General features: G+C 37.7%; 1 protein-coding gene across 5 annotated transcripts in view; it reads left to right on the top strand.

Annotated features, from left to right (window-relative positions):
* OSBPL10 (oxysterol binding protein like 10) overlaps nucleotides 1-14,300 on the top strand; it is a 116,965-nt gene that overhangs the window by 40,930 nt on the left and 61,735 nt on the right. For all 5 annotated transcript variants that reach the window (XM_086742747.1, XM_086742744.1, XM_086742745.1 and 2 more), the window contains exon 4: nucleotides 6,885-7,076. In XM_086742747.1, coding sequence (XP_086598873.1) covers nucleotides 6,885-7,076 — 192 coding nt within the window. The remainder of the gene's footprint in view (nucleotides 1-6,884; nucleotides 7,077-14,300) is intronic.

The raw sequence follows: 14,300 nt of genomic DNA, 5'->3' as shown, positions 1-14,300 counted from the left end.
TTCCAGGTAGACAACTCACATGCAATTTTTGCAGTAACTTCCAAGAATAATTTTATATCTGTAAAGCTTGTTAGTTCTTCTGTTTCATACTCTTCTTTTTCTTTGCTGTTTCATGATGGTGGCTGTAAAAGCACTACAAAAAACAAACACACAGGTTTTTATACCAGCTCTTAATTCCAACATGTGGATCAGCTGCTGGATTGGTAATTAACCCTTATATTTCTCAGTGCGTATCAGAAATGTCGCGGGGAACAGAAATCTTGTGAAGTAGCTTCTGTCTGAAGTTGAGCTCAGATGGTAACGTTATTTCAGCTTAGCTTTGTGCTAGATTAAGGAGGTGGGCTCCCCCTTGTTCCAGCTTCTGGTTTGGAGCTGCACAAGTGAGTTGTTAAAAATTGTACGGTATGATTTCATGTTTCAGATGAACTCATGTGCTGATTCCCTGCAGCTGTAAATGGCAGTCCAGTTCCCTGCCACCTTTAGTGCGGGCTCTATTGTGTTTCTGGTCCTGTGGTAGCTTGGGGATCAGAAACACAAAAACCCATGTCCTGCTGAAAAGAACTTAATTAGCTGACCAGTTCACTGAAGAATTGGACGAGCACTGTGGTGGGGGAAGCTGGACTCTGCTTCTGGCAGGCCCTGGGGGTAAAGCCCTGCTGTCTTCTTCCTCTGGGCTGAAATAAGTCTGGCCAAAACCTAACCTTTCTCTGGTTTAGTGTAAGGCTTCATATTTAAAACCGAGCCAGCCTGATGACTGCATGACTCTGTGAGGGACTGTCCTGCTCTCTTTCGCCTCAAGCAGTGCTCCTGGTACCTGTTATAACCATTATCGAGTCGTTTGGAAAGGCAATTTGGAGAGCTAAATCAGCAGAAAATTCTGTATATGTGTCTTTGTCTCTGTTTCTCTTCTGGTTTAACTCCTTGGAGTGGCTCTCCGTGAGGTCAAATGAGCCTCAGAGCCAGCATGGAGAGACGGTGGAGAAAAAAGTCCAAACCTGCCTCTTTCAGTGGCAAATGCAGTAGCAGTTTAGCTGTAATGTGAAACAGGACCTGTAGTAATGCCTGAAAGTTTGAGGTCAACACTTTTATCAAATCATTATGAGGCAGATGTATAATTTTTTTCCACAGCTGGAAGAATAGCTGTCACAGATCTTTGATGGTCCTTCTTCAGTTTTGTCAGGTTTCTTCTTGCCTTACTAATTAGTGGCCACAGAGATATCTTTAAATTTCTAAATGGATTATTCGCTGGTTATTTTTAACATCTACATGATAGCTGTTTCCATAAAGCCAGTTTCAAGTCTTTGTGAGTGTTGTTTTGGTTCTTTTATGCACATCAAACCTCTTTTCCTTTTGAGCAGCTTCACTCTTCCCTCTGGTATGCTTGCCTGCTTCCTCCTCTTGTCCCTGACCTATAGAAGTCAACTAAAGAATTGTACTTCTAATTAAAACATGCTTTGGAAATCCTCACAGTGGTGAGGCTGAGGAGGAAGCTGTGCTTGGCTGTAGATGTGTGTGGTTTTGACACCTTTTTTTCTCTCCCTTTGGAAGCTGCATGAAGATAAGAGTTGCTCACAGCTCTCTGCTTTCGAAATCCTTCTACAGAAATGGAAAAAAAAATCACTTAGGAGTGAACATGAGCTTGCTCAAGTGATTCTTGACAAAGAAAAGATTTTTATGATGGAATAATTATCATAGTCTCTTGCTTAAAAGCAGACACATGTATTGCCGTACTGAAGATGACGAAGCACTATAATATTCTGTCAGAAAAGTTAGTACCATATCAATGTGCAAAGCATATCATAAGCTGGACCTTTTGCAATGCTGAAGTTTGGATGTTATGTAGATTCAGTCATTTGTGTTTTAATATTTGTGAATGTTTATAATGTAAATTAAAGATCTCTGTCCATATTTTTGTTTTTTTCAGTGAGTTTTCATTGCCCTAAAGCTGCACGCAGGGATTAGTTCTGTGTTATATGTATGCAGACGAGTAAAGGAATGTCATTTCAGTATTTATTGTTCTGTAGAAAACATCTGTGGCACAATGCCTCTGAAGATTATGATTATCAGCCATAAACAGATAGGAAAATTCACTTCAGAAGTTAGTTTATTGATCTCTGGAACACTGCATTTACTTTCCAAAATAAACAAAACTATTTGCTTCTGGTAAATGGTGAAAAACACTTCAGCTTCTTTGTGAGCAGGAAGGGCAATCTCCAGGGAGAATGAGTCATGAAAACATTAGTATAGTTGGAACTTACTGTTCTACAATTACATTATTTTGTTAGGATTTTTGATACTCAAATGGAAGCAGTCATTATACTGCTTTTTTATCTTGGAGATGGGCAGTCTACTAAAATAAAAATCTTAACCCAAATCTATCTTAGCTGAGCATACTTTAGCTCGCTCTAGGTCATAAAACCAAGACGAATGCAAGTTATAAATTAATCTTTTATTAGCTTCTTTATTATTCTTTTATTAGTTTCATTTTATTAGCAGGCAAACTGTTGGAGCTATGGTAAAGCGTAGCCTCAGGAAAGAATATTTGTAATCCCTTTGGGATGCTTCAGCCTGTGGATTTCTTGACTCATTATTGGCACTATGCATTAGTAATTGTTGAAGAGCTTATGTCTCCCTTTCATCAGACTTTTAGAATCTTTTTATTTATTTATTTGGAAACCAAAAAGCAGTAGGAGCAAAGAAAATGAGATATGATAATAGTTAGGGAGGCAGATCAGTCATACCAGCAGTGCTACAGGGAAGAGCAGGGGATTAGGAATGAAGATCCGTCAGTTACTGTCATTGCTTTGATTACCCGGGAGAGTGACTTTAATGACTGTTGTAGTATGATGTGTAATGAGAGTTCTTTTAGATGTGGAAAACATCACATAGGTTTTTAACATTTTAACAAAAATGGAAAAATTTGATTTTTGCACAGCTGTGGATCAGTGCCAGAGTTACTTGTCATTCCCAGTGTTTAATCTGAAGAAGTTCTGCAGAAGAGGAGTCAAGTATTTGGCTGGGACATAGGTGTTGACAATGTGTTGTAAAATTCAGAAGTGCATAAGGGGCTGAGTGTGTGTAGTTCCTGGAGAGGCCTCTTCTGGCAGTGACAGGAAGAAGCTGTCAGAAGAAATTAGCTGCTGCCTCCGTCTCCTTGGACGGAACAGGTGCAGTGTTCTGCTGCTGTTCTTTGTGGCGTTGAGGAGCGGAGCCCCACTTCAAAAGTTTTTGCGTCGTTGTAGAAATTGCCTCCTGCAGACATTCACCTGCACTTTGTGTGTGATTGCTTTTGCAAGTTGTCAGTGGAATTTTTTATATTGGTCATAGGTCTTTGCCCTCATGGGTAGCCAGAGGTCCTGGTGCTGAGCTCAGTCAGAGTTTGTATGTTACAGACATCCTGTAAGGAATAATAGCCAGTTAGAAGCTAGAGGATTTGTGTTGTGGGCTGGTGAAGGTTTCTGGCACATTCGCCGGAAACGTTAGGTCACTAGATGGATGAAGGATATAAAGGGGCAGAAAACAAAGAGGTGAGGAAAACTTGCTTATAGACCTGTAGAAGCTGATCAAACCAACGTATTTGACTCTGATAAGTGACTGTATGTGCTAATTCAAGATTGCCAGTCTTCCTGACTCGGTGAGCTGTGTAAGATTGATAATCTTGTGCTGCTAGGGGAAGGAGAGGTGGCAGGTGGCTCACTGGCAGAGGTGATCTTGCAGTAGAGATCACTTAGTCCTATTGTAGGGCAAGGCACACAGCTGAACGTTAGGCACACCAGGCAGTGTGATATGGTCAGCCTTGCCAGGCTGTGAGCCTCTATCCACAGAAGTTTGGGGTTACCTGGGGCAGGACAGCCTTCTTGAGCACCACTCACTGCTGAAACTATAGATAGGCTCTTCTTCCTGATTTTTCTGTCCTGCTCCACTGATTCCCAAACTCCATGCCCTAAATGACTGTCCACCACCAAGGGTTGCTGTCAGCTGCCACGTGCCTTTGCAAAATGTAATGGAAAGCTATCTTAAATGCACCAAGATCCCACAGGTTTTTCTGCCTCAAGACATAGTTTAGGAATGTAGTTGATGTAGCCCAGTAGAGTTGTGATATGAACGAGAGCAACTCTTGCAGGAAAAAAAAAGGTAATCTGGATTAAGAGACTCCTAAAATGATGGGTGTATCTGTTTCTTGGAAATGTGTTCATTACTTAATTTTTATACAAAACCAGTTAAAAAAAATCACAGCTAGCTAGCAGCTTTTGTGCTAATAGCTCACTCAAATTTCTGACTCTCAAGCATAAGTGAGGTTTGGTGAGAGATGTATCCTGGTAGATGACATGATGAGAGAAAATGTGAGCTATGAGCTGCAGTCCAAGTGTCTGTTGTGATCTATGGGACTGCTGCAGATAGTTCACTGCAGTTTGAACGACTGTCTTGAGGAAAAATAGCATTGAATTGTCAAATAATATCAATGATGTAGATATTAACTTAGAACGTACATTCAGTTTATGAACATATCTCTCAAAGTGTGCAGGTTAAATGAGATTATTTTGGCTGTTGTTTTTTTCTGAAAGCTAACTCTGTCTTAAATTCCTTTCTGATTTTGTATTTCAACACAAACAATACGTGGATTTTTCCTTATTTGTTTTATGTTACTTCTGTTATTTGCAGATCTGTAACTCCCCCTCAAAGAAAATCAAAGCATAGTAAAGCTTCAGTTGTCACATAATTTTGTTTTCTTTCAAGCAAAACTAATGGCTAAACTCGCTGTTTTACTTTGCTGCTGTTTATCTGAGTTTTAGGATCAGTTTAGCTATATCAAGGTAGCAGTCATATATTTTTAATATCATGATTACATGATACTAGAGTGTCAGTGAATCTCAAGAGGTTTCATTCTAAAAACAAAATGACTTTTTATTAAGTTGATCTTATGCTGGAAAAAAAAGGAAATTATTTTGTTCCTTCTCTACACCCTAAATTTAGTTTGAAAATACTCTGATGTTAGTCAGTTTAAAAAATCAGTAAGTATATTCTGCTATTATATACTAGGAATAGTCTTTTTCTGTGAAACTTCTATTTAAAAAAGGAAATTCAATCACACCCAGTTTCCCTCATTCCCTTCCTTCTCCCAAACACCTCTTCCTCTGGCTCTTATTTCAATTGTAGTTATGTCTAAGCAATGATCTTTCACATTAAAGATGAATTAAAAACCTGGCAACCTTCTGTACCCTTCTGACAAATTCTACCCCCTTTTATTTTATTTTGCCTTAGAGTCAAATCCAGTTTTAATGCAATTATCAGCCAAGATGCATAGTTTTTAATGTCTGATTCTACATATTACTATAATCTTATTAGTCATGGTAGTAAAGAATATATTTGTCACAAAAACAGAGTCGGAACATCATGCTTGGAAGTGCTTGTAAATGTAATTCCAGACCAATGGAATAATGCTTATTTCTATGAATATAGCAGCTCTTTTTATGCTGGGAATGTGATAACCCATTTTTTCAAATCTTCAAATGCCTCAAAAAGTGTGAAGTATAGTTTTGTGTGGGGATGGCAGAGGGATCACGTAACTTATTTCACTCTTCCTTCTTGGCAGTGCCACATAATCTTCCTTGTCACTTACAGTCAGTGTAGCGGTAACATGATGCCTGACTTAAATTCCAGTGCGAGTTGGAACCTGTCCACCATGGATTTAAAGTGTTTTAATTAAATTGTCAGAGAAAAAGTTTGACCTGTAAGGGAGAAGGAGAGAGTTTGTACCTAAGTAATGTTTCTGTGCACTTGCCAGCAGACTCAAGAGCAGTACCTCACGTTGACGGTAACTCTTAGCAGTGTTGGAGCCTACCATCATTACTTGTGCAGGGTTCATTGGGGAGGTGAAATGGTGTTTCAACCCTAAGACTGTATATTTACCTCACTTTCTTAAAGTGCTACTAAATGTCACTCTCTGATGTGGTTTGTGTTTCATGAGGTAAGAGTTATTATGTCTCAGTTTTAACCTTACAGATACAATCAACAGTTTAAATAGGGGGAAAAAGCCCTTTTATATTGCACTTTTATATATGATGTCCCATGGTGCTCTAGTGCACATCTGAGCTTGATTGAGAATTACTGTCCTAAAGACCTCCAGGAAAACTCAGCTTTGAGGGCTGCAGAAAACAAACCAAGATGCCAACACTGACAAACTTTTAGATAAGAACAGAGAAAGTTCTTGAGTGTTCAGGCTTATTTTATAGGTTGTATGTTAAGAGTATTCACGCTGCAGGTACTGTTGGAGATTCGTTTCTGGCCTTTTTGTATTCTGAGTTTATCCCAAGCTTACTCTAAAACGTATTGACTCTTTAAGCCATGTTTTATTTTAAATGTTAATGTTTGTTTAATGTGTGGATTGGCCTTGCCAAAATTGCAGCTCCACTAATGTTGAAAACAGCACTGCACTGTTTCAGAAGTTCATCGGGTGAAAGCATTAAGATTTTTTTTCTTCTTTCCTGTTCACATCAGTTTGGTGGATTATATAGGTCAGTGGCTTCATAAAAAAAAATTGTGTTGACATTGTTATTACTCTATCTGGAAAATCTTTCCTAATCGTTCCCAAAAAGTATGGTTGTAAGAATTTAGCAGCATGTTGATGTGTAAGAGTTTGCAAAGATTTTTGCAAAGGCCAGTTTCAGACAATCCAAGAAACAAAGGCAATAGCCACAGTGTTTCCCAGAAGATCCTGCTGAGTAATGCAGATGGTTCAGAGGGAATAAATCAGTCCCGAGCACAGTTACACCTCCAGATTTAGGTTTGTGAGGAAAGTAGAATAGCACGAATCTATAGCCTGAATTGTAAATTATTTATTTGTGTAAAGATTGGCAATATCAACACCCTATTGCTTGTTCTAGAGCATTTCATCCTCACGAAGTAGAAGCTCATCTCTGCTGCCGCCTGGGACAGCTAATTCTGCATCTCCTAGTGGCCAGAAACATATGAATCAAAGTGGGCCAACTGTTGTAACCATCACACATCACAAGTCACCTGCAGCCGCTCGAAGGGCAAAGAGTCAGCGTTCTGGTCAACTCCATGAAGTCAGAGAGGTAAGAGATAAAATCTACTGTTTTGCTCTAACTTCTAAACGCTTATTTTGCTTTAGAATAAGCAATCAAGTCTGATAAGTCAACAGTTGTCTTTGTTTCCTACTTTATGTTTGATGGCTTTGTTTTGATTCCCTAGGCAGTCTTTAGTTCTGGTTCAGCTTAAGTCTGGTGGGTATGGGCTTTTTTACGCTGACGTTAAAATGAGCATGTGCACGTGCTTGAAAGAGGAAGTAGTGTGGCCACAGCTCCCAGACTTTGCAGTGCTGCGGAAACATCTCTTTTAAGCTGCGTGCAGCAAAGCCTTTCAGATTGCAAAGAGGACCTTGAAGCATTGAAATATAACTAGAAAAAAAACCACCCTGGAATAAGGCTAATGAATCAATGTGAATGAAGACACAGCTCCCCACACTCAGCAATCTGTTTCTATATGGCTACAGTCTTAACTTTTTTGTTACTACTGCTGGCCTTCTGATGGAAGAATGCTTTGTCCGTATTAAACACATGAAACAAGAAAGCATGTTTCTTTCAAAGCGTGTTTACTAGGATTTAAGTACTATAATTTGTATACTGATTTAAGTCTGTCTTCCAGACAACAAAAATAGTACAGAGGTTTAAGATTAAATACTATGGCAGACTTTCACAGAACTAATTTTCATCTTTCTTTCATCCCTTGTTATTTTTGCTTTGTCTAAATTTATTGCTGTTCTCTAATAGAGCTTTTGCAGATCCCCCTCCCACCCCTTCTACCAAAGAAACTGTTGGCAGCCTAGCCACTTTAAAGCATTCTTTTATCACATGAATTTAAAATATCTACCCCAGTCTTTCAAGTTGCAATCTCAACAGTCTGGTTTTAAGTTTATGCTCCCTAAATGTTTATAAATGGAGACCTTTCATATTAAGAATTTGAATAAATTCTTAGTGTGTGCTCACAATGAAGACTCAAATTACGCACCCTGATGAAGAATGCTTGTTTTTATTCTAGTAACATGAAAAGTGAAAAAAACTTCCCTCTACTGGCTTTGCCTCTAGTACCCTCTACCCCTATTGTATTAACAGTAGTTGTTCCTTGCTCTGAAGAGCGCACTGCCTAAATGTCACCCATGTTTTCTTTACATTATAGAAAACCACCATCTGTTTGTTTTTCATGAGAATATCTTGTCTTTGCCTACCGGTCATCTCCCCCAAGTTGTTTCTATCTTACTAAATGTTTTTGCTGTCATAGGTTGAGTTTAGAGTGCACCTTAAACCTGTTAATAAAATAAACAGTGGGAACTGTTGCAGCTTTGTCAAATGAAGCTGGGTATGGCTGAAAGGAATTTAAAAGAATTAGTGTATGTGCTGATCATAATAAGTTGGGAAGGGAAAAAGTCAACAGATGCAAAGAATTACATTTGGCAAGGAAGAAATAAATACTAACCTATATTGAACCAGAGAAAAAGTGGCTAGGTATCATCCCTGCAGAAAAGGCCTAGGGGTTGCTGACTCATTTGTTTGCAGTGTATTGCAATGTGATGTCATTCCAAAAAGGTCAATATTACAAGACTTTAATCTGTAATCATGGAAGGTGATTATTTTGCCGTGTTTGATGTGAGTGATACCTCAGCTGCAGCACCAAATCCTGTGAGAAAAAGTTAGAGGGCTGCAATTAAAAAAATCTTAGCTATTGAACATATGGTAATGATTGAAGGTTAAAAGAAATTAGTGTTTTTCAGGGAGGGAAAATGGTACTAAGATAAGTAAGAAAATTTTATAAGGAGGTGTGTGAACTTTACCTTTTCGTATATTGGATTTTTTTTTTTTTGGTGTGCTGCTTCTTGAAAAGAGCATATCAGTGAAAAAATTAGTCATTCTGCCCTCTTCCCCAGTCTCATGTAAAAAGGGGCTGCTTGACTGATGTTGTTTCCATCTTGTGAAATGATAAGTCTGTTTTTCCAGATTAAGGAAGCAGACAGATTTCATTTCAATGGCATGCTCTGTGCATTTCCTTCTCCCCACCTTTCCACAGTGACTACAATAGATTTGGGTATATGCTGCCTGTTTCTTCAGAGAATGTTCTTGTTCCCTGTGTGAGTCAATGGTGACTGTTAGATCTACCCTCCCTTGTTAAATTTGTAAGTAAATAGATGGGTCCAGAGGCCTCCACGAAAGTGCACTTAAGTCTGTAATCTGTTCTAGTCTTTTTTTTTTTTTTTTTTTCCACTCTGAAGTGAGGAGAAATAGGAACTAAAAGTATAGTAAGAGAGAGTTAACTCCCTCCTCAACACCCAAACCATTGCTTTTTGTCTGGGAGTTGTTTGGTGTGATTTGGGTGAAGGGAAGAGACTGGAAAAGGATTATAGATCTGTATTAGTGTTCCTCTTATATAATTAAGTTACTGAAGCTTTGACATACAAATAAGCTTTTTTTTTAATTGTGCTATCAGCTAATTTTACACCTTGTAAAAGACAGTAGTTGAATAAATTGAAAGAGTTTGTATGCTTCTGGAAAATGAGAAGCAGTATATGTCTTTTAAATTTTAAAACAGTGTTATGATAATACTACAATATTGTATATGATAACTATGAAAACCAGGAATGCTGCAAAAGGGTCATCCTTTACTTGGGTCATACAGTCTTCACTAGCTTGGACAGTGTCCCTGGGAAGTGCTGGACTTGGGATTGCTACTCAATTCTGGGCCAGTTTTTCTTGGTTTTGCCATGTTATTTGGAAACAGTGAAGTGCATCTCCATGTTGCAAACAGCACAAAATATGCTCCAATATTTGACATAAGCGATGGTATTTGGTAATACTTGGTTGTTCTTTTTCTCCTTTCTTCCTTTCATAGTTAGAATAAATAAGACATTGTTTCCTTCTGTTGTTTGTTCTGGCTCATTTTGGTGATTTTTTTTTTTTTTTAGACAACACAGAGAATTTTAGTATATAAGACAGATTATAGCAAAGACGCCTATTTAGCATCAAACTGATGTGCACAATTCTGTTAAGGCAGTAAAAGCAGCTGTGTGGGTCTTCAAAATGGCATGCGTAATAAGTGTTTCTGTTGTGAAATTAAAACTTTACTTTTTTCCAAAATTTTGGTAAGCTAAAATTGAACATGAATATGGAGCTGTTAACTGCTATAAAAACTTTGCTTTTGATACTCAAGCTACTTTTGTGTAACATTGAACTGAAAAGGAGCTCAGGAGCATTACTTTTCATCATAATGTAATTTTTTTGTTTAAAATAATATTGTTCTCTTAAATGAGATTTTTGCTTATATTAATTTGATGTTAATAGTCTAGTCCTTACTGATTTATGGAATATTATATCAAAACTAAAATTCACCATATGTTAACTTGGGAAAGCTGATCTGCTATGTGTTGCATTTTATGCAGAATTATTTGAGATCCTACCTCTTTATTTGGGCCATAGCTTATCATTGAAGGGATGCTTTCCACTGATTTTTTTAGTAAGTGGTTTTATGGTAACCTAAGTGTATGAAGCCTTGAAATGGAATTGTGTTTTGTAAACGATGCGTATTATTATCCTCTTAGCAATTTGTGATAAGAGTTATGCTTGCAGAATTTTTTACTGCAGGTGGTTAAAATTAACTGGAACATAAGGCCAAGTGGCCACACCGCACTTCATATTAAATTTTAGCAGTCACTGAACTAAATGATAATGGCACACTTCATGTTTATTTTGGCTGAGAACATCTGACTATTTGAGAACGTTTTGACTATGACCTCTTCCAGTGTTGCCATTGCTGTTAAAGAATCAAGAGCTGCATTATGCGAGCGTTTTGTAGTAACTTATATTAATTACTTACAGAAGCTTAGAGAAATTAAATGATGTTAACCAAAAGAAGTCTAGAGAAATATTTTTTCTTCTAATTTTAAAAACTTGGTAGAGGAGTTTCTGATTCCTTTGAAATGTGATTTTACAACTTTTGATACTCTGCAGTGGACTAGTCAGCAGCATGTGTTTCTGAACATCTGGTACAGTGAGATCCAGATTTCATGGGGCCTCCACCAGTTTGACATCTATTTTATGTGCCAGTGGGCAGTTCCAGAATTTGGAAAGGACTGCTTTTTGGCAAGATGACAGTCCTACTGCTTCTTGCATGTCCTTTGCCATATATAAACATGGTTTCAGTTTGATTCCTGCAGGAGTTATGCAACTAGCTGACAGTTCTTTGCTTCCTCCTTTACAATATAGGGAAATCGAGGACTTGCACCTAGGGCTTCATGGAGTGAGGTTTACCTTTTGTGGGGCTGCAATTGTCCAATTTTGTGCAGTTACTAGGAGAAAGAGATGATTCTAAAACACTTCGGGGATTTTTCAAGTGAGAAGTGAACGTGTTCAGGTCACTGTAATGTTTGGATAGCAAAATTGGAAACCGTGACTAGCTAATGTTAGTTAAAAAGGATGCTGTCCTCTGTGGGGAACTGTTTGTTTTGTTACAGACTTACAGCACTGCACAGGCAGCATTGTAGGTGAAAAAGCAGATGCAGTACTTAAACCACTCAGGGGAGCATTCAGACTTGCAGGACTTTTGCGTACGTGAACATACAAAGGCGTACATTAAGCTATCAGTATGCTGATGGTAAAACTTTGTAATCAGTGTTTAAGTAGGGGAAAAACCGCTGATTCTTTTTCAATGCCAAAATTTACTTCCCAGCTTTGGAAAAAGTCAAGTTTTGCATTTTATTTCCCTTTTTTTGTCCTTTTGTTTCTCTAGAACTACGTACACAAAAAGGTCAATGGGTAAGATCAATCTAATGCCACTCCCAGCAAAAAGAATGCTGTAGCTCTTCATGTTTGGCATAGCATTGGGGTTATGTGAGGTTGTGTGATAAGGGCACATGTGAAAAATCTGGTTCGGATCCTTGAACAGGACATCATGCATAAACAGTGTGAAGAATGCACAAAAAATTTTGCAAAAATTCTGCTAATAATTTGAGTATTTTTTGAAAATATATATAAAATTTTGATTATTTTGATAAACGTCTTTGTAAGTAGGGAGAAGTTCTATATATTAGATCTGTTGCTTTCACGGACAGTTCTCATCTTGATTTTGGAATGTGAGAAGATGAGAGCTAGCTTTGTGACAAAGATGACCTTCAGTACTGCATGGCCAATAAATCAAATATTTACTTTAGAGGGTGAAAATGATCTCATCATGTTCACCTAACTAAAAGGTGTGAACTGTTAAACTATACTAACGTCAGTCTTTTCTTTCTGGCCTAGTAATCTGGGTGCTTTGTCATGGAGAGGCCTGATAACTGGATTGTAGCTGTAATAACACTGCTGAAGTCTGTGCTGTTGTGCCTTTGCTAGGCAGATTTAAAACCAGTTACTTAGAATCAGGTCCACTTTTCCTTCTAGACATATTTTAGTATAGAAGATAGCTTTGTGGTGTTTTCTTTGTGGTAATTTGTGGTTGATACTTTAACCTAGAGTCTTCCTGCACTTCAAATAGTAAATACACTTCAAATAGTAAATACACTCTATTGATTTCGCAGTTGAAACTCCCTGGTCAATCCATCTTGGTAGTTTATAGACACTGCAGAAAGCGGTTATAACATTTCACTTTTGAAAATTAAGTATGTTGTTTTCTGTTCATTTGGACAAGTAATACGGTGATACTATGAGTGGCAATTTTGGAAAGAGAAGGGAAAGAAAACAGAGCAGTAACCTTTGTTAGTTATAGATCTCCAGTTTTTCCTGGGATTGTATTTAAGGTATCTTCCTCCTACCCCCCACTGTACATAATAAATTAAAAGGTCATCCTTTTGATCATCTTTAATCAAGTGCATAATATGATACGATATAAAAAAATAGGTAGTTGGTGATTATAGATGGATGCTGGTCAGAAAATGAGATATGTTCTTTAAAAGGTTACATCTTAATATCATTGCCATCTATACTTTATATATATATAGTATGTGTTACACTTTAATTTGTCTGCAAACTCGTTGGCACAAATTTTTCATTTTAATTAGCAGGATGTGGAAAATAGGGACTAATATCTCCGTTCTAAAACAGATAAAATGCTTGCAAAAAAAAAAACAAAAAAAAACCCAAACCAAAAAACCCAAACCAAAACCATAGCTGTTTCTCAGAAAGCCATGATTTCTTATTTTCTAGTGGTAACGGTAGAAAAGACAGCAGAAAACCTTTGGATCAGTTCTGTGTCCAGTGAAGTCAACAGAAAGTGAATGAGGCCTTAAGTCTTAATTCTACTGTTGGTATTTATTTGGCATAGAACATGCTCGTGTAATGCTACAGCTATTGCTATTTAACTGGGCTTAGAGACACTTTTTGAATTGAGAAGTATTGTATTACAAATTTGTGTTACAAGTGTGTTTAACAGCTTAGTTGCTGCTGAGCTGACTGCTGTTGAAAGGGTTGCTCCCAGCTGTGTTCTAAAGGGAGCCATTATAATTTTTTGGGGGGCATTATCCTGTAATAGTATAAACCAGTTTTCAACCAAACAGGAGGGCTAAAAGGGGCAGCTGCAGATGTTATCGTTACACTTTCTTCTGAATTGGTATTGGCCCAAGCTCTAGAAATATGTATTTCTTGTACACGATGAAAATACCAGTGCAAGCATGCAGAAATATTCTTCTGGCTGTTCAGCAGTGTTAGTGTGATTGGCTGCTATCCATATCCTTATAGACAAGAAGCAAATAGAGCATATAGAACAGATGAAATTATTTGGTATCTTCTGTGGCAGTTTACTTGGAGGCTATCTGAGTTGTCCATAGAAGTCTTGTCTCCTGCATCTGCTTATTCTACCTCAGGTTAGTACTGCAAAGATCAATAAAAACATGTCTCCTCAGGCGATAAATGGGATGCTTAAATCTCTGGAGTGTCAGTCTCTCACCTTCCTAAGTAGTAAATGTGCATGTGCTTATAAAAATTACCCAGTAGTAAGTAGTATTAACTCTCTCACTTTGAGGATGAGGAAATGTAAATTATTAGAGTACTATAAACCAAAAATTATTGAATCACATAAACATGAGTTGCATACTCTTGTGTTCTGTGAATCTTTACCTTGCCTTTACAGTACCTTTGAGGTTGCTGAGAGTGCATATAGGTTTACACCTTCCTAATCTACACTTTGTTCTGTGCATTTGGTTTTGTATTCATGCAAAGGTTGAGTCATCCTGGATTCCAGATGACCCAGGCAGGCAGAATTAAGGTTGCTATGGGAATCGCAGAGTAAATGTTCTACTAAAATTA

This window comes from Chlamydotis macqueenii, chromosome 2 (genome assembly GCF_036417535.1).
Source record: "Chlamydotis macqueenii isolate bChlMac1 chromosome 2, bChlMac1.mat, whole genome shotgun sequence".
Classification (NCBI taxonomy): domain Eukaryota; kingdom Metazoa; phylum Chordata; class Aves; order Otidiformes; family Otididae; genus Chlamydotis; species Chlamydotis macqueenii.
The sequence above is the reverse complement of the archived record's forward strand: the minus strand, read 5'-3'. Positions and strand labels throughout refer to the sequence as shown.